The following is a 23934-nucleotide window of genomic DNA, read 5'->3' on the forward strand; positions in this document are numbered from 1 at the left end:
CAAGGGGAAGAGTCAGAACAGATGCATCTGTTCGACTCCCCTCCCCAGAGCCGACGGGACAGTGTCAGCTCCCAGAGTCCGCCGCCAGAGTAGTAGAGATCAGGGTTGTCGGTGCCGACAGGTCCAAAGTGGTCGTCGGAACAGACGGTTCCACAATCAACTGAATAGCTCCCTCGGGCTCCGATGTCTTGACTTGTGTCGGAGGAGGAGCAGAAAGTATGGGAGATGACTTGATCGGTTTCGAAGTTGCCTGAGTCGAAGCCAAAAGAATTTTAGCCAGCGCTGGATTCTCTAACAGTCTCCGCCACATGATCTACATCAGAGTCTGGAAGCTCAAGAGAAAGATAAAGAAGGTGCCGGTGAGCCCAGAATCAGAGATCTTAAGGTTGGAGATACCAGTTCCAATACTGGGGACCAGCTCCTACCAACTACCTATACAGACGGCTCTGATGACTGTGGAACCGAGACAGGAACCTTCTCAGAAAACTTTGGAACCGAAGAGCCCTTCGAATCCGAACTTGCAGAAGATGATGGTTTTGGTTTTCCTGGAGAAGCAGTATTCAAGTCAGACTGAAAGGCAGACTTGATAAGACCACGTTCAACTAACTTTCTTTTTCTCTCTGCCAAAACCCTGGCACTGAATCCATGGCAAACAGAACAAACTTCCTGGAGCTGTGCCTCTCCCAAACAGTAAACACAGGTGGTATTGCCATCTGTGATGGACACTTTTTGGTTGCATTTTTAAACGCTGACTTGGCTTTTTCAGACATAGTGATAAACCTTGCAGTGAAATCACTGTAAGATACATAAATCCCAACAATAATTTCAATCAGAAACTCTGATGTTCAAGACTACCAAGAAAGTTTGAACTAGATTTTTAAACCCTGTTTAGCTGGAAATTAAATTAAGCCTAACCGGCTACAATTATACAAAAAAAAAAAAAAAAAAAAAAAGGAAAGAAAACCTAACTCAGCTATATGGGATAGGTTAGAAAACTTAAGAAGCACCAAGAGGGCCTAATGCCAGAAACAAGAACACATTTTTTTTTAGATTTTTCTCAAATACGTTAGCACAAAAACCATAAAGAAGGAATAGCCTATCCTGACTGAATACTCTAAAATCTTTATCTAGAAAGAAAACTACCAAAAGCTCCAAAAAGAACACACTTATCTGTAGAAATACGGCCTGAGCTGTAGAACACGCACGATCTGTTGCAGCGGCAAACTAGATCTAGGGAAGGTGTAGGTGCATTATGGGATACAGTTTCGGCCGCGAGCTGTTAGAGACCGAGCTTTGCAAATAGGCCAACTTGGCTCCGAACCCATCAGTAAGAGATTGAACTACTTCACACTATAATATGCATAAGTTTAGACAGATTATTGCTAAATACCTGCTTTTTTTTTTAATAACTACATAGCGCAAAAACGTTTAGCACAATGATTCAGGCAACGGAAAGTAGAAAGGGGTATCATCAGGCTCAGGGAGTGTATAACAAAGAAAATAACAAAAGGTCTTGCACAGGTATTACAAATATTTCAAAACATTTTATGAAAGCCTGTGTAAAGCAGAGAAATATGGAAATCATGAAAAGGTACAAATGGAAATGTTTATGGAAGAATTAAATATGCCAAGGTTAGGGATAGATGAGTCTCAGTTACTAACAGGATAGTAGTAAATGAGATAAAAATGATGTATAAGCAATCCAAGCAAAAGTCCCCAGGAATAGATGGTATTCCTGTGGAAGTTAGGCAGCTAGGAGGGAAAAAAACTGATAAAGATCTGGAAGATTTTAACAGTATTTTAAGAGGAGGAAAAACACCAATATCCTGGAAGAAAGCGGTAGTGGTTGCAATACCTGAAGCTGGTAAAGACCCATCAGACCCAGTTTCATACAGGCCCATTTTGTTCCTAAACCATGATTATAAAGTGTTTAGGTCTACAATGGCTAAAATAATGACAAATGCAATGCCAAAATGTACAGACATGGATTAATGTTTTTTTGTGGAGGGGAGGCAAACATTTGACAACATTAACATTACATTCATAATCCAGAGGGAAGAAGAATGTACGAAAACACCCATGCTGTTGGTAAATCTTGATGCAGAGAAAGCATTTGACACAGTAAGGTGGGAGTTTATGAGCATTTACATTCCCTGATACAAATATGAATTTGATTAGGAGGATGGATAAGGGATTAGAGGTGAAAACTGAAGTGGATAAGTTCCTCTCTGATAACTTCTGTTTCAGCAGAGGAACCAGGAAGCAGTGCCCTCTTTTTCCCTTTGTTATTTGCATTACATTTAGAACCATTGGCAAAGTAAATAAGGGACTCAGAAATTCAAGGATATAATTGGTGGGGTAGTCAAGAAAAGCTAGCTCTATTTGCAGATGATATTTTATACTCGATAAAACCTGAAAAAGGACATTTCAGTGTTGTGGAACATTTTGAGACCGTTAAAAAAAATCTTTTCAGGATACAAAATTAATGAAGCTAAAACAAAAGGAATAGCTGTAAATTAGGTACCTACACACGATTTGTTTCAGCAATAGCCATACTTACGAGGACATGATAAAATGAAGTACTTAGAAATATGAATTAAAAAAAAGATTCTCGTCTGGCAGCCAAGGATATATGGGAACAGACTAAACAAAACATAATACAAAAACTGAAAAAACGGAAGCTCTGTTGATGGATATGGATAGCAAGGTATAAGCAGTTAATGTGTTTTTATATCCTTTAGTTTTATAAACAGATCAGCCATATTTTTATCAACCAGAGGAGAAGCTTTGGATAGCAATTAATGGAGAGATGAAGAACAAGGCATTCTGGCATTACCAATTTGAAGGGGGATTTCAGAGCTACACTGTTAAGGCTTGTATACCTATAATTCAAAGTGGAAAGAGATGATGAAATGGGGAAAAACTCACAAAATAAGGAGAGACACTGATTTTGGATGCAGATCCTCAAGGAGAATAACAATAATCCCACAGAATACTGTATTCACAAAGTATCAATAAGTATTCTAAGAACTAAGCCAACACAGGAATGGAGAAAGGAGATTCTGCGATAAGGTATGACTGCAATTAGGGAAAGAATAGGCAAGAATGGGCTGGAATTTATTGGGGTGGCAAAAAAATCAAGGTATTGGGAGCAAATAATTAGAGAAGGAAAGGTAACAGAATGAGAAGAGGCTAAGAATTTATTTGAACTGCAGGCTAGAAAATGCCTTCCCAATCAAGATGTGATGTCAGAGAATATGCAAAGAGAAAGAAATAGGGGGATCCTAAGCAAAAAAACAGCACTGGTAGAGTTTTTAGCAGAATCTAGAAAAGCTGCTGCTGTTAAAAAAAAGAACAATTACTACAGTGGAAACGCTTTGGAATCTCAAAATACTGAAATGTTGAATTTCAGTATCTTGAAATCAAAGTGTCGAATCTGCAGATGCACGAAAAGTACAGTTGTGTACCTACCATAAATGTAGATGTTCGAGTGTATTAACTGTTGCAGTCATTACTCTTGGGTTATCCTGCTGGCAGGCTACCCTCAGTCGGCCAGAATTCCAAAGTCTAGGTCCAGCGTCAGTTGCTGTCACCTCTTCCCTGATGTCAGTGTGCCAGGGGTATAAAAGATACAGCCAATGCCATTTTCTTCAGTTTTTCTTGCCCCAGATGTCAGGTGCCCCCAAATTGGTAGGCTGAAAAAATATGCCAATAAAAATGCATGCACAAAAATAACATTTCCTTCATCTACAAGCAAATACACTAAATAGGTTGTATAGGATAGAGAAGTGCAGATAAGTCCCAGCAAAGAGAAGGGGAATGGTGGGTAGGTAACCTGGACTGCAACAGTGAATACACTCGAACATCTACATTTATGGTAGGTACACAACTGTACTATGTTCATCGTGTTTCACTGTTGCAGTCATTACAAGTGGGTTGAATCCCATAGGTTCATAGGTTGGTACTAGGCTATCGGCCCTAAGGCCTATGCAAGCCAAGCCATAACAATTCCCTGGAAATTTTTTCCCACAATATTTACTTCTCTGGGCCCCTGTCTAGCAGGGTGACTGACAAGATCCCCGGGGTGAATTTCCTATTTCCCATCCAATCATCAATGTTCCTTTTGAAGAGGGCCAATGAGGTGCTCTGCTTGACATGCATGGGCAGTCTATTCCAGAGTATAGGGAGTTTCTGGGTCAGGAACCTATCCCTCCAGCATGTTTTGTTCAATGTGATGATAAGGTTTAGATCCCTGGAGCATGTGGCTCTGAGGGATTGGGATTTGTTTAAGTGGAGCATGTCCAACAGCTCAGGGTTTGACATGGCCTTGTATGTTAAACAGAGATCGCCTCTGAGTAGATGATATGCCACAGAGTATAGCTGGAGTTTTTTTAGACGGTCAGCATATGGCATCTGCTTTAGGCCTGTGATTCTTTTAGTGAGGTATTTCTGTGGCCTTTCCAGGTGTTGCAGATGTCTTGTGAGGTACATACCAAATGGGGCATTATACTCTATAATGGGTCTAATGAGGGATGAGTTCAGTGGGACAATGACCTCCTTTTTTCTGGATGAAAAGCCCTTAGTGATGAGGTGTGCCATGTAGAAGGATTTCCTGACTGTTGTGGCAATGTGGTTATCGAAAGTGAGACCACTGTCCACTTGTGTCCCTAAGTCTCTCATCACACTTTCAATGTTTAGTGTCTTGCCACCTATGTTGTAGTTCATGGGTACATGTTTTTTTCCAAAGGGGATGACTATACATTTCTTGGCATTAAGCTTGAGCCCATGGCTCTGGCACCAGGCATCTGTTTCTGTAAGGCCCTTTTGTAGAATATCCACATAATTTGGGAATTCAATAACGGCTCCCGGTTTGCAGTCATCTGCAAACTTTGTTAGCCAGAGACCCTTAATGTTTGCCTGTACTTCAGACAAGTAGATGCCAAACAAGAGTGGTCCCAGGACTGAACCCTGAGGTACTCCACTTGTCTGGAGCTGGATTTGGAGTTGGCTACTTTTACAGTCTGGGTTCTGTCAGAAAGCCAGTTGGCAACCCATCGAGTGACGTAGGGATTTATGCCCAGCTTAGTAAGTTTATCTATGATATTTATTTATATATAATATAATTTATTTATGTATGTTTATCCAAAGCTTTATATTTATATATAATTTATTTATGTATGTTTATCCAAAGCTAAGGTTGGGAGGCTGGAACTAAATAGAATTAGGAGCGGCTATGAGGCACTGCAGGACTGCAGTGGCAAAGCCTGCCCTGGATTTGGAGTAGAGTGGTAAGTGGTAGTGCTTTGTAAAAGTGTGCACTGAACTCCAGGTTGTAGCCTCTAAAATGTCTTTGGTTGGCACTCCTCTGAGGAAGGCTGCTGAATTGGCTGCTGCTCTGGTGGAATGAGGCCTAATGCCCTTAGGCACTGATTTGCCATGTTGAGAATAGCAGAAATGGATGCAATGGCCTATCCATTTAGAAATAGTGTTTTGAGATAGCCTTTCCTTGTGATCCCACAGCATGTGACACTAAAAGTTGCTCAGTCTTTCTGAAAGCTTTAGTTCTGTCCAAGTAGAAGCGTAGCTGCCTGTGTATGTCCAAAGAATGCAGAATTTTCTCACCCTTGTTCTGTGGATTTGGATAAAAGGTAGGCAAGTGAATGGTTTGGTTGAGGGCCACACTGGACACCACCTTAGGCAAAAATGTAGGGTTTGTCCTCAGAGAAACACTGTCTGGATGAAAAATGATGGAAGGTTCCACAGCCATGAGTGCTTGTAACTCCGAGACTCGCCTTACAGAGGTTATTGCTAGGAGCAGAGCTGTTTTCCTGGATAAGAATTTTATAACTGCTGTTGATGCTGGCTCAAAAGGAGGCAGTGTGAGTTTTTCCAAAACATAATTGAGGTCCCAGGCCGGAATTGGTGCTCTCCTTGGAGGCCTAATGTTTTTGGCCCCTCTGAGGTACTGCCTTATTAAAAGATGAGAAAAGATAGGTGGTTCCGCATTGTAATGGGCTGAAATGGCAGAGGCATGAATCTTAATTGATGAAAATGAAAGGCCTTTGTTCAGCATCTCAGTTAGGTACTGTAAAATCTGAGGGATATTTGGTACACACGTGTCAATGCCTTGTTCCTGGTTCCAAGTACAGAAGCTCTTCCATTTCTCTGCATAAGATTTTCTGGTACTGGGCCTCCTGGCCTCCAAGATAACATCCAAAACAGCTTTTGAAAGAGGAGTGTTCTGAATGGCTACATTATCCGCCATGCTGCCAGATTTAGAGTCCTGAGTTGGCTGTGCAGGATCTGACTTTTGTTGGGTCAGCAAGTCTGAGGCAATATCCATACTGGACCTTGACACAAGCTCTTTAGGATTGGGTACCAGTGCTGGCGTGGCCAGTCTGGTGCAATCAGTATAATTTTTTGGCTTCTCTTGTCTGACCTTTAGGAGTACCCTGGGAAGGAGAGGCAGTGGAGGAAGGGCATATACTGTTAGATTTTTCCAGCTGAAGGATAGGGCGTCCACTTTCTATGCTTGCTTGTGATAAATCCTTGTGCAAAATCTCTGCAATTGGCAGTTGTGAGGGGAGGCAAATAGATCTATGTCTGGGCATCCCCATTTCCTTATCATGCTGAAGACTTGTGGATCCAGTTTCCATTCGTGGGGATCTATGAGGTTTCTGCTTAGTTCGTCTGCCAGAGTATTTGTTTTTCCTGGCAGGAATTGTGCTTGCAGGTGAACTTGAAAAGCCAATGCTGTGTCCCATAAGGTCATTGCTTGTCTGCAGAGGGGGTAGGAATGTGTACCTCCCTCCTTGTTTATGTACCACATGACCGTAGTGTTGTCTGTCTTTATCAGTAACTGTCCTGGATGAAGCAGGTCCTTGAAAGCTGTCAGGGCATTTTGGACAGCTAGCATCTCTTTTTGATTGATGTGAAGATGCATCTGGTTTGCAGGCCATGTGCCCTGAATACATTTTCCTGCCATATCGGCCCCCAAGGCATAATCTGATGCATCCATTGTCGGTGTTTGTCTGGCTGTGGGTAGACTGAATGGCAGACCCTTGTTGTGGTGACAGGCTTCTGCCCACCATCGAAACTCCTGTTGCAGGCAGGGAATGAGTGCAATTACTGTCTCCAGGCTGTGGCAATGCTGAGTCCAAACACTTTTTAGATACCACTGTAGTTTCCTCATATGCAGTCTGGCATATGGAATTAGTAGAATGCAGGATGACATGAAACCCAAGGCCTGCAGGATTTTCCTTGCAGATAAGTGGGTTTTTGTTGCCAATTTCTTGAAGTAAGTAGTCAGATGCTTTTGTTTGTCTGGTGTGAGATAAGCCATCTGGGAAGTTGTATTTAAGCTTGCACCCAGGAATGTTATCTCTTGAGAGGGCACTAGTTTTGATTTATTTTCGTTTACTGTGTACCCTAGGCCAATTAGTAATCTTTTTACAAACGCCAGATGCTGTACAGGAATATCTTTGTTCTCTGCTTGAATTAGGCAGTTGTCCAAGTAGGGATATATTTGAATTCCTTTTTGTCTGCAAAACGCCATTACTGGTGCTAGGCATTTTGTGAAGACCCTAGGCGCAGTAGATAAGCCAAAGGGCAGTGCAGAGAATTGGTAATGCATTCAGCCAGCTATGAATCTGAGGTATCTTCTGCAAGACTGTCTGATTGGGACATGCAAGTATGCCTCTTTTAGGTCCAAAGTTACGAGCCAAGCCTTCTTGCCCAGCATGGGCATTAGCTGGCGTAGAGTCAACATCCTGAAATTTTGGAACTTCCAGGAACATATTTAGTACAGACAGGTCCAGTACTGGTCTCCAGGTTTTGTCCTTTCTGGGTACTAGGAAAAGTCTGGAGTAAAATCCTTGCCCCTGCTCTTGTTGTGGTACTTGCTGAATGGCCATCATGTCCATGAGGGCTGTAATTTGTTTTTGTGCCTCTGCCCATTGATTGTGTGGCAGGTCTGGCATACCTTTTGACCTAGGTAGTGTGTGAAAATGGAACCTGTAGCCTTGGGACACTATGTTCAGGACCCATTTGTCTTGGGTAACCATTTGCCAATTTGATGAAAAAAGTGCTAGTTTTCCCCCTAAGGGGGCTGCCAAAAGAAAAGTGTTTGGATCTGGTAGAGGAAAGTCATTGGGACTGTTTCCTGTAAGGCTGTGATTTGTCTTCTTCACTTTTGGTGGTAGGAGCACCCCATTGTTTAGGCCTGTATGAGCCTTGGGGCTGAGATCTGCCTCTGAGACGCCTGTATCTGCCGCTTTGTGGCCTGTCTGACACTGGAAAGGATCAATTTTTAGAAGGCCAGTTCCTGCTAAACCTGGGTGGCTCTACCTGTAAGAAATCCTTGACTGTCTGCATGGGTTTTGCTTTATCCTCCATTTTTTTCAACACCTCTTCTGCTTTAGTACCAAACAAAGTATCATGCTGTAATGGTGCATCTAATAATATTGCTTTAACATGATCAGGCAGGTTCTGTTCCTTTAACCAAGCATGCCTTCTAATAACAGAACCTGTAACAGCGGCCCTGCAAGAGGCCTCCAGTGAATCATAACCACATTGCAAAGTATGCTTTTCCACTTGTTCAGCTGCATGCAATAAATCCTGCAATTCCTTGTTCTCTGAACATTCAGTATTTATCAACAATTTCTGTTTAAGCAGTGACATTAAATATTGCTGATATTTAAGCATATGAAATTGACAATTTAAAGCCCTTACAGCCAGGGTAACAGAAGTGTAGACTTTTTTCCCTCATCTGTCTACAGCCCTAGAATCTCTATCAGAGGGGACAGCGTATTTTGCAGTGGAAGCTTTGACCCCTTTGGGACCCTGAGATATAGCTTCTGGGTCAGCAGCAGGGTTTTTAAATAGGAATTTATGAGAATCCGGTACCCTGTAGTATCTGTCTGGCTTAGCAGGTGTAGGGGGTAAAGAGTCAGGGGACAGGCCGGACTCTGAAAATACATCTAGTGTCTAGAACAGGTGGAATAGCAAGGGGTCTGTGCTGAGAAAGTAGCAGAAAGTCCCTGAGCCTTTTCTTAGATTCAGAATAATCTTGGCTCTCCCAGTGGAAATGCTCCCTCATGGTATGCAGGGTTTCCCCAAAAGAATAATCCTCAGGAGGAGAGGCTGAAGGAATGGATTCTTCAGCATCAGAATCCTCATAGGGAAGCATGGAGTAATCCTGTTCAGAAGAGGAATCAGAGGAAATAGAAACCTGATCAGAAGAATCATATTCTGTCTCTTGCCTAGGCCTCTTATCAGGAGGGGGATGGGAGCCCCTGATCAAAGTAATTAGGTCTTCGGCCATTTTAAGCATCTATTTTTTAGGCATGGAAGTCTGAGCAGGAGAATGCTGTACTTGTTTCTTTGTCTTTAGAGCTGCTTTAGTCTTTGTCTTTGAAGCTGAAGATGGCTTAATATATAGTTGTGTAGGTCTGAAGACACCCTCAGAAGCAGATGCCTGCTCATCAGCTCCGGACCCATCTGAAGGAATGATTTCTGAGTGTCTAATACCTTGAGCATCCAGAGGCTCAGTCGGCTCCACGTGGGAGTCGGAAGCGGCCTGTGGCTCTGAGGTAGCGGGTGCCAGGGGCTGCAAAAGCGCCTCACTGAGAACTGGCGAACCGGCGACTGGTCTAGCAGAGGCCTCGTCTTCAGTTTTGGACCTTGGATGCCTATCCTTTTCCTTGTCCTTGCGTTTTTTGTAAACTCCAGTTGTCGGCTGGTCTGACGGCATTATATAATTAAATCTTCGGCCAAAGTAATGAAATGCAAAATCGAACCGATGCTTAATAGTGCGTTGGTTAAATCTAGCACAAAACCGACAGCTAGCAAAGTTGCGATCAGGGCCTAGGCAAGGAATACAGTAAGAGTGAAAATCCTTATGAGGTATTTGCTTCCCACAAGAAATACAATTGTTAACTTTTTCTGACATTGGTCTGGAGCAAGAAAAAAGTTTCCCCAACGGGGTACTTAGCTTTAAAGAAGACTTTGGTTCTGAAATTTGGATTTTAGTATCTCAGGAGTCGGCCGACCAGCACTTGTGAACTGCTTTTGCTTCGGGCACCACGCGGCAAGAAAGACTGAAGAAAATGGCATCAGCTGCATCTTTTATACCCCTGGCACACTGACGTCAGGGAAGAGGCGACAGCAACCGACACCTGACCTAGACTTTGGAATTCTGGCCGACTGAGGGTAGTCTGCCAGCAGGATAACCCAAGAGTAATGACTATAACAGTGAAACACGATGAACATCTGCAGAATATCGAACCCGGAAATGTCAAACCCACGGTACTGACGGCGTGTTAAGTGTGGTGTTTTTAAGGGTTTTGGGGAGGGTTTTTGAGTTTGTCAGGGAGAGTTAGGTGTGGGTTAGGGTACATAGGTGAGTGTGTCAGTGGTGATTTTTGCATCTGTGTGATGTGTTTATGCGAGGGGGGTGTGGAATGTATGTTGGTGGGTTTAGTGTGTGTTGGTGTTTAGTGCTACCTCAGAGTTTATATATATATATATATATATATATAAAAAAGTGGGGGGTGCAGCCCCCCATAGTGGAGGTGCAGGGGGGCTTGACCCCCTGCTTATAGTAAGGGTGTGTGTGTTGTGCGGAGGTAGGTGTACTTGTGTTTGTATATGTGTTTTAACAGTCGTGGTTTTGGGTTTCGAGGTTTTGGTTTTCTTTCTTTTGTTTTTTTGGCTTTGTAGTCTTGAAATACTGAAATTCGATATTTCAGTATTTCGAGATTATAAAGTGAATCCAGTACAGCATATAAAATAGTGCATAATAACTATAAGAATCAATCAGAGGAGGTTAGAAAGGTTTGGGAAGAGAGATTAGACGAGCAATTCACAAAAAAAACAATTGGGGTATATATGTACATCTCCCAAATATGCAACAAAGTCTAGAAGATTTAGGATCTTTGCTTGGAAGTGTTTGCATAGGTATTTTTATACCACAATCAGACTCCAAAGAATTTTTCATCTTGTAGATAGCAAATGTTGGTGGTGTGATGGAGACGAAAGAGGTAATTGGGAACATATTTTCTGGGAATGCAATGAGTTGGCAGACTTTAAAAATTCCCTGCAGACTACTAAATCAGAAATACTGGGTGAGCAAAGTGGTATGACTAAGGAAATTACTTTTTGAGCTATGATACAGAATCGGAATTGCCTAGGCATATAGTAAGGTCTTGCTGTGTCTAATTATGGTGACTGCCAAAAAAGCAACCATACTGAAAAAATTGTAGTTGCAAACATTATACATCACTTATAATCTATCCAGTTATTGTTAGTCAAATCCTGCCTTCTTTTAAACCTCATTCCTCCTGTGCATGTATTGTTACCAGAATTCCCATTTTTTCGATGTAATTTGCTCCTGCCTTTTCTAAAGATCCCAGTTCTAGCTGTTTTAGCTTTGTTACTATATTCATTACATCTAGTAAAGTTGATTCAGACTTTGATTTTCATTTTCTAGTAAATGCCTTTTTGTCAGCCACCATAATTAGACTGCTCGGGGTATAAAAATACCCATGTAAACACTTTCAAGCCAAGATCCTAAATCTTCTAGACTTTGTTGCATATTTGGAAGACATACATATATCCCCCCCCCCGAATGTTGGTTGGTCTTGATGCAGATAAAGCATTTGACAGAGTAAGCTAAGATTTTATGAGTAGGCATTGGAAGCATTTGCATTCCCTGATGCCATGAAGGTTAACTAGGAGGATATACGAAGGATCAGAGGCAAAAATTCAAGTGGGAGGGTTCCTCTCAGATACGCTGTGTTTAAACAGAGGAACCAGCCAGGGGGTGTCCTCTTTCCCCTTTGTTATTTGCTTCACATTTTTAGCCATTGGCAAATAAAATAAAGGACTCGAAAATACACGGATATAATTGATATGGTAATCAAGAAAAGTTGGCTTTATTTGCAGATGATTTTATTTTGAACCTGATAAATCCAGAAAATGGCATGTCAGTGTTCTGAATATTTTGAGTTAGCTTAAGTCTCTTCTGGATAAAAAAAATGAATGAAGATAAAACAAAGGCTACAGCCATAAATTATGTACCCATACACAAATTGGATCAGTAATATCCATATTTATGAGGACTGATATGATGAAGTATTTAGGTATATGGAGTAAAAAGGCTTCTGTTATGGCAGCTGAAGATATGTGGGAAGAGAATAAACAAAAGATAATATAAAAATTGAGAAACTGGAAACACATTTATGGATGTGGACAGTAAGATATAAGCAGTGAAAATGTTTTATTCCTTTTAGTCTTGTATATGGGTCAGGTACATTTACCAACCCGAGGAGAAGTTGTTGACAATAATTAATAAAGAATTTAAGGAATTCATTTGGAAAGGAAAGAGGGCAAGAATTAAGTGGGATAAGCTGATCCTTCTAACAGAACAAGGTGGTTTAGGTTTACCTGTTTTGAATGGACATTTTAGAGCTACACAGCTAGGGCTCATATACATAACACAAGCAGAATGTTATAATTCATAGTGGAAAGGAATGACGATGAAAGCAGGGGGGGGAAATAGAGACAGAGAGTGGAATTTTGGATGCAGATCTTAAGGAAAATAACAACAATACAGAAAATTATATTCATAAAGTAGCCAAAAGTATTCTAAGAACTAAGCCAATACTGTTGCTGACCACCTAAAGTTCGATCTCCACACTCAGCAATGCATTAAAAAGACTCATCAAAAACTCGGACCCCTGTACACACAAAAAAATTCCTCACTCATTCCTTCAGACTCTCCCTTGCTCAAGCCTTCCTACTCCCCACATGTTTCTATGCAGCCCCTATATTCACAAACCTCCAATCTAATCTTCTGACTAAATTATAACTTGCCTATAACAAAACTGCAAGATTTGCCTCTAACCTACCCTATTGCACTCATCACTGTATAGCCCTAAAAACCTGCAATGGCTGGAATTTCAGCATTGAATTCTATTACCCCAGCTTCTCACAGCTCATTCAGACTTACACGATTAATCACTTTGCCACTCTCTCTCTACTGTCATCCAGCCATACACTCCCAACCATGCTCTCCGTAGCTCTCAAGAGAACCTACTGCAAGTTTATATGCCCAACAAAAATACTGGTAAACTACTCTACAACTACTCCATCGCAAATGCTTGGAACAAACTACCACTACAAGTCAAATATATCACTAATTCCAGCTCCTTTAAAACAGCACTAAAAGATACCTACCATAAGTCATGGTCATGCTTTTGCAATGACCCATCGTAACTTATCTTCTCGTCCTCTATAATTTATGCCTGTCCTCTCTAAGCTGCATCTTCTATAAAATGAATCAACTAAACGGACTGTTGTCCCCTCAGCTTCTACTAAAGTCTTTCACATATTTCGTACCTACATTGCTTTTTCACCTGCATATTACCTAGGTTTTTCTCCTGTTTTCATTCTAAACTTAGTCTCTCAATATAGCTATCATATTTTCTTGGCTTATAACCGTCAGTTTGCTAGTCCTCTTCTTGCATTTATATACATCCTCACTATGCAGTTTTCTGTCTGACTTACTTTTGGCAAATTTGTTCTATGCACTTTTGTTTTTCTTAGTATTCTTGTCTCACCTAAAAAAATGACATTGTTACTTAATGTTAGTTATTTCAAGTTAGTTCTTTTTAATATTGTTTCTCCGGTAAGCATTGACAATGGTATGTTTTTAATGTTGGAGCTTTTCTCAAGTCTCCGTTGAAAAAGGGTCTCTACCCAGTCGGACTAACCCGGTTAACAAATGTCAAATAAATAAAATAACTAAAAGAGAATGAAGACAGATTTTGCAAATAGGGATGACTGCAAGCAGGGATAAAGAAAATAGGCAAGAGGGGGCTGGATTTTACTGGAGAAACCTGACAAAGGAACCAAGACACTGGGAGCAAATATCTCATCAGGAAAGGTAACAGAGTGGGATTAGGCCAAGAAAACATTTGGATTGCAGGCTAAAGACTGCCCTGCTGTCCAGGGTTTGATCTCAGAGTGCAGGCAAAGAGAAAGGGATAAGGAATTTTTAAGTGAAAGACCTGATCTGGTGGAGTTTTTAGTTGAATCTAGAACAGATGCAGTTGTTAAAAAAAAGAATAATTAGTAGGGCATATAAAATATTGCATGAGAAGTCTATCAATCAGAGGAGTTTACTAAATATTGAGAAGAGTAAAGGCAATTTACAAGAAAAGTGGGAAGACATATACGTGGCTTCCAAGTCTGCAACCAAGTCCAGAAGATTTAGGATCTTTGCTTGGAAGTGTTTGCATAAGTATTTTTATGCCCTAAGCAGACCAATTTTTTTTTTCCTCAGGCAGAGAGCAAATGTTGGAAGTGTGATGGAGAAGAAAGAGTTAACTGGGAGCATATGCTCTCAGAGTGTAATCAGTTTGCAGATTTTAAAAAATACCTGCAGAGTACTCAATTAGAAATACTGGGTAAGCAAATCACTGTAAGGGAATGATTCTTTGTCTAGCCATAGTAAGGCCTTCTTAAGTTTAATTTTGTTGGCTGTCAAAAAAGAAATTACTAGAAAATGGAAATCAAAGTCCACACCAACTGTGTAAGAGATATTGAGTATTATGAGAGAGAGAAAAGAACTGGAAGAGGGATCTTTAGAAAAGGGACAGAACAAATTGCATAGAGGTAAATGGAAATTCTGGGCACAATATATGCATATGTTCACGAGGAGCAAGACTTAAAGTAGGCAAGAATTCAGCATATTTGTAATGTTGGATTGATGATAGTATCAAAGAAAATATATGATGTATATTGCATTTAAATGGAAAAATGTTAAAATGGTTTTATTTTCTGTTAATTTATGTTTGCCTAAGTTTTAAGTGATAATTGAATAAAGGTGCTTAAAAAAAGACAAAGGGACAGCTCCATGTTGAATTTTAATGAGAAAATCCCATTTTATGACTATGAGAGTGAACAGACCACTTTTATATCATACTGCCTTTAGGTCTGAAATCACTCCAACATTATATATTGATGTTTTAGACTGCTTTTTGTTTATTTTACTCTTGAACTGAATGTTTTATAAATGTTGCATGCTGTCAGTTTAAAAACACCACTGTGGCCTGAATAACATCCTAACTTTAATTGATAATCTCCCTAGTGCTTCAAGATATTAAGAAATTTTCAAGACAAAACTCCTTGATAACGTGACTTTAAAGTTTGTATAAATAGCTTAAGAGTTTTATGGAAAATACACAACAGAATCTCAAATATTAGCAATGCCTCTCAGTAGTATAAAATGTGTATTTTGTAGTAAAATAAAAAAATGACAGATAATTACTTTTTTTCTAAAGCAAGAGTACTACTTTTGGCTTGCATCTCATAAGAACGCACCAATAATATGATTTAGATATTTACAGTATGTGTCAGCTTGAAAAAAAGCAACACGCACATTATTTTTTTGTGAAAAAAATGGCAAAAACAGAACATCCAAACTATAATAGACTGCGGTTGGTGACTGTTACTGTTTAGTCAAGCCCATATCTTCATGACTTAAAGGACTTTAGCACTCCAGGCTTGTCTGTCAAAAACTGTTTCTTTTAGTTCTTGCAAATTCATACTTGTTGCTTCAGTAATGCTTTCTCTCTATCTTACTGTCCATCTTTCCCAGCAGCGTTTTCTCTACTGAACCCTGCCTTCACATTACACTGATAAAGTGTTTGAGTTTTAGGTTTACTAACGGGCTTTCCAGTGAATAGTCTGGGTTTATTTCCACAAGTACTGACCAAATTGTTCTTTTTACAGTCCATGGAAGTCTCAAAAGCTTTCTCCAGCATCACAGTTCAAAAGCATCAATTTCCAGCACATAGCCTTACTTAACAACCCAACTCTCACAACCATATATTATTAACTGCAAAAAAATAGCACCTGTACAAACCTTTGTTAAAATATGATGTCTCTGTTCCAGGGTACATGGTCATGTGTCATCAACAGGTCCAAAGAACACGTTGACTGTAATATAGAACTTCCATGACTCCTCTAATATCCATGTATGGGCTAAGAGTTGATCCAATGTTCCATAAGCAGGACAAACTCTGAATAGCCCCTTCTGACTCAGATACTCAGCTAAAAGAATTATCTCCTTTCCAGAATCACAATACAAGCTTTCCCAAGGAGGATGAACAGCATGATCCCCCACAAGGGGAAAACATCCTCCTGTTCCATGCCTCTTTATGAAAAGAGGACCACCAAGCCAGTCTGCCAATCTTGTGGTACTGTCACCAGCTACCATACAATAGTAAAAAGGAGTGCTGATCACGATACCTCATCAACATCCAGCATTTATGTCCAAATGTCATCTACACTCACAAATACAGCTGATGTGCTCAACTTCTTTCTTCAATGATTCTTAGACAACTGAGCTCAAGGTCTGTGAACTGGCTAATCACTGAAAGTTTTCTGACATAAGGAAAAGCTCCTCTTGCACAGGACTTTGTCTCTTTCACCCTCTAAACTCATAAAATTAACCCAGACATTACAAAACATAAGGACAAATTAATGAAACCTTCTCCTGTCATCCCTTCTAATTGAGAAAATAAGCTCAGATGACTAAGACTTCCTAAAAAATAAATCAAGAACATATCCAAAAACCCACTCACTTAGCTCTGCAGCAACAGAATTATTTGCATGTCACAGCGACCTCATCTACTCACCTAGAGAAATAGATCCAGTCTCATCAGATGTGTGTGGCACAGTCTCTTTTAGGGAGGTCATGTCCATCAGATTAAGAGTTCCTTTGAATTTTTTTGTTTGCGTATGTGCAATGTCTTAGCAGTACTCCAAATCGTGAGTCTATAAAAGTCTTGCAATAAATTATTTGAGGTCATCTGAAAATCTCTCTCTCCATAGTATTGCTATACTCATCCCACATGTGGGGCCTCACTTCAGAATCTGTTGCAGCTGCATCTAACTCAAATATCCTATGGTCTTTTAGGAAACAGCACTTTAAAGATGATGCAAGTTACTCTTCCCTAAAAGATAATTTAAAGTTTTCTCATTCCAGCTACACCCTTTGCAAGCATCTATTTTTCAAAAAATGTTTAGTCATTCCAGAGTATGCTTTACTATTGCAGTGCATTTCTACCGTATTTCCTGACTGTGCTTCATTAAGACGGTGCATTTCTTGGTCTTTTGTGACCCTCCAGCAAGCATAAACACTAGCACACACAACTTTCCAAAGCGAGTAAGCAAAGTTCCATGTGCTGGGAAAATAGAATTAATAGAACTAGGTTAATAGCTACAGCAGTAATCGCAAAACACAGTAATTATATAAAACCTGGTTTTGACAAACAAAAAGCAACAGCCACCATGTTTCCTGGAAATTCTGCAGTATACCTTATTTATTTTACCTTGATATTGCTAACAAATACTTTTTCACCTTAAACACGAACTGGAAAGGGAATGATGCTTTTTAAGATCAATTATGTTTAAGAACAAGTAGTTCATTTCTCTAGCCCTTACCTTATTCTCAGCATAGGCAAGCCAAATACTTCCAAGTGCAATAGGATTCATATTTGGTCCAGGACAAGGGTAGCAACCTGAATTTATTCACAAAAAAGAAAACAAAAATCGCTATGATACAGTGACTGTACTTCATGTATTTGCACTTAAGCACAACAAAATGTATACAACTTAAGAAAGGTACTAAAACATCTGCATAATTTTATTTGTAAATTTAATATAGATATGTGAAGAGGTCACCTGACTATGCATCGTGCAAATGATTCTGCAATATCAAAAGCTGATTTCTCTCACAGATTAGTTGTCCAATCAGAATACTACATTTTCAACACATATTTATTAAAATTCAGCAAAATAAGAAATTGTGTGTGTGTGTGTGTGTGTGTGTGTGTGTGTGTGTGTGTGTGTGTGTGTGTACATATAAAACTAAAAACAATGCAAAAGAAGCTTTAAAACAAAGTAATAAAAGTCAACAGCTGCTGTCAAAAATGTTGAAATAAGTTATAAAACAAGTGTCTCCTTCTTTATTTAACCAGAAGTGGAAGTGAAAGTAGGGGAAGAATGAATTTGGCACCATAAAACAAGCCAACATTACAACACAATGGAAAACAGGCAGGACAGCTTTTAAGTTTATGACAAAAATGCTAAAATAAACTCCAGAAGCAAGTACCACATATCAGTCATTCAACACACACATAAGTGTGTGTGTGTGTATACACATCTGTGCACACGCATGTGTATGTATTTATGTGCATGTGCATTTACCCTGGGCCTAGACCCTCAGGCTATCATTGAAAGAGGTCAAATCCAGTTACAAGTTTATAAAAAGGGGAGTGGTATGAGTTGTTCATATTTTCTAATACTGACAAACTGGGCAGGGAACTCTGTCTTGGCTACAAATGACCTATTGGATCAACAGCCTAGTAATACCCTATGAACCTATACAAACAGACAGATTGGACTAAAAACCTTAACATGCCTTCATCACCCAACAACTTATCTAAAACCACTTGTTACAAACTCCATTCATTGAGAATGTATGCCATCCTAATCCACTTTGTAACTTGGTAAAATTTATCACAGAGCCTAATGTTATACAAGTATATTTCTGTACTATCTCCCAACATATTTAAAATCACAATTATACTTGTAAAAGGGAGCTTGGCTCCTCACACCCATAGCCTTTGTATACACTACGTCAACAACTGTACTATTGTGAAGAGGAAGGAAAAGCTCACATGCAGCAAATCACAGCTGCCACCCATTCACATAACCCACCAGTTCATTTTTTTAGACTGCTCACTTCTTGACACAGGCATCAGCCTAATTTAACAACTGTTGACATCCTGACAGCAACTATGATTAAACTACAAAATCCATATTTGTCTAATATGCTATAATCAAGAACGATAGTTTCAATAATAATAAAAGCAATCTTCTTAATAATAATAATAATAAAAGCAATAATCAATAAAAATACATACTTTTGCCAGCACACAATTACAGAAACACTGTTTCGGTGGCATCATATATATTTTATATACGTATATATTCATATATACATATTTTTAGACATACAAGTGAGTAATTCTGGGAACACAGGAGGTTACAAGGCTAACAGTTGCCCCAATTTTCTCCATCATCAATGCCCACTGACTATAAGTTACAGTAGTGCACACTTACCATAAACGTAGATGTATGAGTATATTCACTGTTGCAGTCATCACCTGTGGGTGATCCCTGCTGTGGTAGCCCTCGGTCGCCTGAATACCAAAGTCGATGTTTTTCTGTATCTGCTGCAGTCACATGTAGTCTGACGTCAAGTCATCAGTGCTATAAAGCAAGGCAGCCAGCATCATTACATCAGTTTTTCTTGCCCTAACCTGTCAGAAGCACAAGGAAATAAGGAAAAGTGGTCCTGGTGGCTAAAAGCCACCATGGGAAGCTTACGTCCCCCTAGGGGAAGATGCTATATGGGGGATGGAGGGAGAGAAACCAGGACTGCAACAGTGAATGCACTCAAACATCTACATTTATGTTAAGTGTACACAACTGTACAATATTCTTTGTGTTTCACTGTTGCAGTCATCACCTGTGGGAGGATTTCCAAAGCTGAGGAGAGGGGTGGAAGGATAGGTTAGAGTGTTAGGCATGGGACAGCAGGCCCTGCACAAATGCAGAGGCAAACCCTGCCCTAGACTTAGAAGAAAGAGGTAGGTGGGTAATGCTTTGTAAAAGTATGGACAGAGGTCCAGGTGGCAGCTTCCAAGATGTCCCTGGTGGGTATTCCTCTGAGGGAGGCTGTGGAAGTGGAGGCTGCCCTAGTGGAATAGGTACGGATAGACTTGGGGGGGGGGGTTCCCCATGTACTCTGTAGCAGAAATGGATACAGTGTGATATCCATTTGGAAATGGTTTGTTTGGAAATGGGCTTCCCCTCTGCCCCAGGGGCAAAGCTGACCAGTAGTTGGTCTGTTTTTCTGAATGGTTTAGTACGGTCCAGATAGTACCCGAGTTGTCTGTGCATGTCTAGTGAGTATAGAATTCTTTTCCCCTTGTTTTGGGGATTGGGAAAGAAGGTGGGTAGGTGTATTGCCTTGGCTGAGGATCACATCAGATACCACCTTGGGCATAAAGGAGGGGTTAGTCCTCAGGGAGACCATGTCTGAATGGAAAATGATGAAGGGCTCAACAGCCATGAGAGCCTGAAGTTCTGATACCCTTCTGGCTGAGGTGATAGCTAGTAGGAAGGCAGTCTTCCAGGAGACGTATTTCAACTCTGTACAAGCAGCAAGCTCGAAAGGAGGTATGGTTAGTTCATAATTCAGATCCCAGGGTGGCGTGGGAGGCCTTCTGGGAGGTCTGATATTAAAAACTCCTTTGAGGAATTGTTAATCAAACGAGAGAAGAGGGTTGGGTCTGAATCTCACTGGGCAGAAATGGCTGAAGCATGGATTTTCATAGAGGAGAAAGAGAGGCCACTACTGAGCAACTCGGCTAGGTAATCCAAGATAAGAGGGATGGAAGGATGGGAAGTACTGGCCCCTTTGAAATGGTTCCAGGAGCAGAATCATTTCCATTTCCCTGCGCATGATATTCTGGTGCTGGGACTTTTGGCTTCTGTGATGATGTCCAAGACCTGTTTGCTTAACAGGGACTCTTGTTAGCTTTTAAGGTATAAGCCATACTGAAAGACTGAGAGTCTGTAGGTCTGGGTGCAGTATCTTCCCCCTCACCTGTGTCAAGAGGTCTGAGATCAGGGGAAGCTGCTTGGGGGGATGTAAGGTCAGGCTGCGCAGTAAGGGGTACCAATGCTGTCTGGGCCAATCTGGAGTAATGAGGATGGTCTTTAGTCTCTCCTCCCTTATTTTGATCAGTACCTTGGGAATAAGGGGCAGAGGAGGGAACGCGTACACAAAGAGGGAGTTCCAGGGGAAGGTCAAGACATCCACTTTCTATGCTAGGAGGTGATACTCCCTGGTACAGAACTTTTGCAACTGGTGGTTGAGGTGTGAGGCAGAGATCCACTTCAGGAGTCCCCCACTCCTGAGTGATTTGCAGAAAGATTTCCCTGTGGAGCTGCCCATTCGTGGGGGTCCAGTAAGTTTCTGCTTAGGTGGTCTGCCAGGGTGTTGTTGACCCCTGGTAGGTATTGGGCAATTAGGTGTAGACCCATGGAGGCAGCTGTAAGCCAGAAACTAATGGCTAACCTGCACAGGGGGTAAGATTAAGTCCCCCCTGTTTGTTGATATACCACATTACTGTGGTGTTGTCTGTTTTCATAAGGAGAACCCCCTGGCCTGAGATGGGGTTTGAAAGATGTCAAAGCCTTTTGTACTGCCATCATTTCTTTCTGACTGATGTGCAAGTGTAGTTGATGGGCATCACAAAGGCCTTGGATGTACCTGTCTGCTAGGTGAACGCCCCAAGCAATGTCCGAGACGTTGGTCATGATGGTCTGGCCAGAAGGGCGGAGGATGAAGGGAAGACCCTTGTTTTTGCCACAGGCTTCTGCCCACCACAGAAACTTGCCCTTATACATGGGATCAGAGGGAGAGAGGTCTCTAGAGACTGAGAGTGCTGGCACCAAAGGTTCTTTAAATACCAGTGAAGCTTTCTCATGTGAAGCCTGGCCAGAGGAATGAGAAGGATGCAAGATGCCATGTATTCCAGGGCTTGCAAGAACTTCCTTGCAGTGAGGTGACTTCTGGAAGCCAGCTGGGTAAAGTAGAGAGGCAGGAAGCTCTGCTTTTCTGGGGATAGGAAGGCCATTTGGGATGCGGTGTCTAGCACAGCTCACAAGAAAATGATCTTCCTGGTGGGGTTTTGCTTTGGCTTCTTCTCATTGATGGTGAATCCTAGTGAACCCTAGGGAAGTTAGGAGTGATTTTACAAAGAGAAGGTCCTGGAGCACCTGTTCTTTGCACTCCACCTGAATGAGGCCGTCACCCAGGTAAGGATAAATCTGTATATTTCTCTGTCTGCAGAATGCTATGGCTGAGGCCAATCATTTGATGAATACTCTGGGAGCGGTAGATAAGCCAAAGGGCAGCGCAGAGAAGTACTGTGAGCCTGCTCTGAAGCGCAGGAATTTCCTGCATGACTCTCTGATAAGGATTTGGAGGTAGGCATCTTTTAGGTCTAGGGTCACTAGCCAGGCATTTATTGTTAGCATAGGAAGCAGCAAAGTTAGCATTTTGAATCTGGGGACCACCAGGGAGGTGTTCAGAATGGATAGATCCAGGCACCAAGTGCCCTCTTTTCTGGGAACAAGGAATAGCCTGGAATAAAAGCCTTTGGTGGTTTGATCTGAGGGGACAGGTTCTACTGCCCCATGGGATATTAGCGTTTGGACCTGTTTCAATGCCTCTGCCCACTGATTTGGAGGTAAGTCTGGGTACCCTCTTGGAATTGGGAGTTCACTGAAAGAGAAATTATATCCCCGAAAAATGATCTTTAAGACCCATTGGTCCTTTGTTACAGAAATCCAATTGTCTTTGAAGAGGGAGAGCCTTTCTCCTAGTTTTGATGAATGAAGGGAGGGCAGAGGGGGGAGTCATTGTGAGTGCTTTCCATAGAAGGTTGGCTTAGAACTCCCTGCCTTAGAGATGGAAGAGATCCATTGCTTGTTTCTCTGCTAGCCCTGGGATAGGGGCCTAGACGATCTGTCCCTGCAGGGCTTACTTTAGCCCTGTCTGCTAAGTGCAAGGAAGGCCCAGTGCTTAGAGGGAAAGTTTCTGCTGAATCTGGGAGGTTGAACCTGAGAGAAATCTTTTGCTGTTTGCATAGATTTTGCTTTGTCTTCCATCTTTTTAAGCACCTCTTTTGCTTTTTCCCCACAAACAGGCATTCCTTATCTAGGGGTGCATCAATAAGTTTAGACTTGTTATGATCAGGGAGAGGCTGTTCCTTCAGCCATGCATGTCTCCTAATAACAGATCCTATCACTGCTGCCCTGCTAGAGGCTTCTAGAGCGTCATATTCACACTGTAATGAGTGTTTGGCCATTTGACAAGCAGAGTGCAGTAAATCTGCTAACTCTTTTGAATTGGCACAGTCAGGAAAGGTAGCAATCTTCTGTTTTAATAGTTCCAAAATGTGTAGATGATATTTTAACATATGAAACTGACAATTGAGAGCTCAGATGGCCAAGGCTGTAGAGGTGTATACTTTCTTTACCCAATCTGTCCAGAGCTCTGGAGTCTTTGTCAGAAGGAAAAGGATTCTTGGCAGAACTGGCCTCAAACAAATGCCCTACACTGACCGCCTCAAAAAACTCCAGCTTTACTCCATAGCATATCGCCTACTCCAAGGTGATCTCTGCCTAACATATAAAGCTATGTCAAACCCAGAGCTGTTGGACATGTTACACCTAAAGAAATCTGAGTCCCTCTGAGCTACCTGCTCTAGGGACCTAAACCTTGTCACCACAATAAACAGGACCTGCTGGAGGGATAGATTCCTGTCCCAGAGACTTTCCATACTTTGGAACAGGCTACCCATCTATGTCAAGCAAAGTTCTTCATTAGCATTCTTTAAGAAAAATCTTGATGAGTGGATGGGAAATAGGAAATACACCCCGGGGATCACTTCTGTGTCTCTGCTCGAAAGTTGCACAGAAAAATAACTTTCTTGGGTGGCATAAGCCAGGGAACCTTGTTGGCTAGGCTTACGTAGGCCCTTGGGCTGATAACCTAGTACCTACCTATGAAATATTTGCGGGAGGCGCGAAAAACGAAATGGACAGAAGTATGGATGATCTGCAAAAGTGGGGGAGGCTCCCCTCCCCCCACACTCTATGGTTCCGGTGCCCATGGACCTACATATATCCGCCTATTGTTTCTTTGTGAATTGTTTATCCAACCTCTCTTTCCAATCCTTACTAATCTTCTCCGATTGATTCTTATAGTTATCATGAAACATT

The 23934-nt window shown here is 41.3% G+C and overlaps 1 protein-coding gene across 1 annotated transcript in view; it reads right to left on the reverse strand.

Moving 5' to 3' along the window:
- The window catches only part of LOC122787696 (BCAS3 microtubule associated cell migration factor), a 4651713-nt gene that overhangs the window by 2552206 nt on the left and 2075573 nt on the right, over window positions 1–23934 (reverse strand). Inside the window, exon 10 of the mRNA XM_044054546.1 lies at window positions 17512–17588. Within this exon, the coding sequence (XP_043910481.1) occupies window positions 17512–17588 (77 nt within the window). The remainder of the gene's footprint in view (window positions 1–17511; window positions 17589–23934) is intronic.

The sequence above is a fragment of the Protopterus annectens genome, chromosome 13.part0 (assembly GCF_019279795.1).
Source record: "Protopterus annectens isolate FY-2018-M chromosome 13.part0, PAN1.0, whole genome shotgun sequence".
Taxonomy (NCBI): domain Eukaryota; kingdom Metazoa; phylum Chordata; order Ceratodontiformes; family Protopteridae; genus Protopterus; species Protopterus annectens.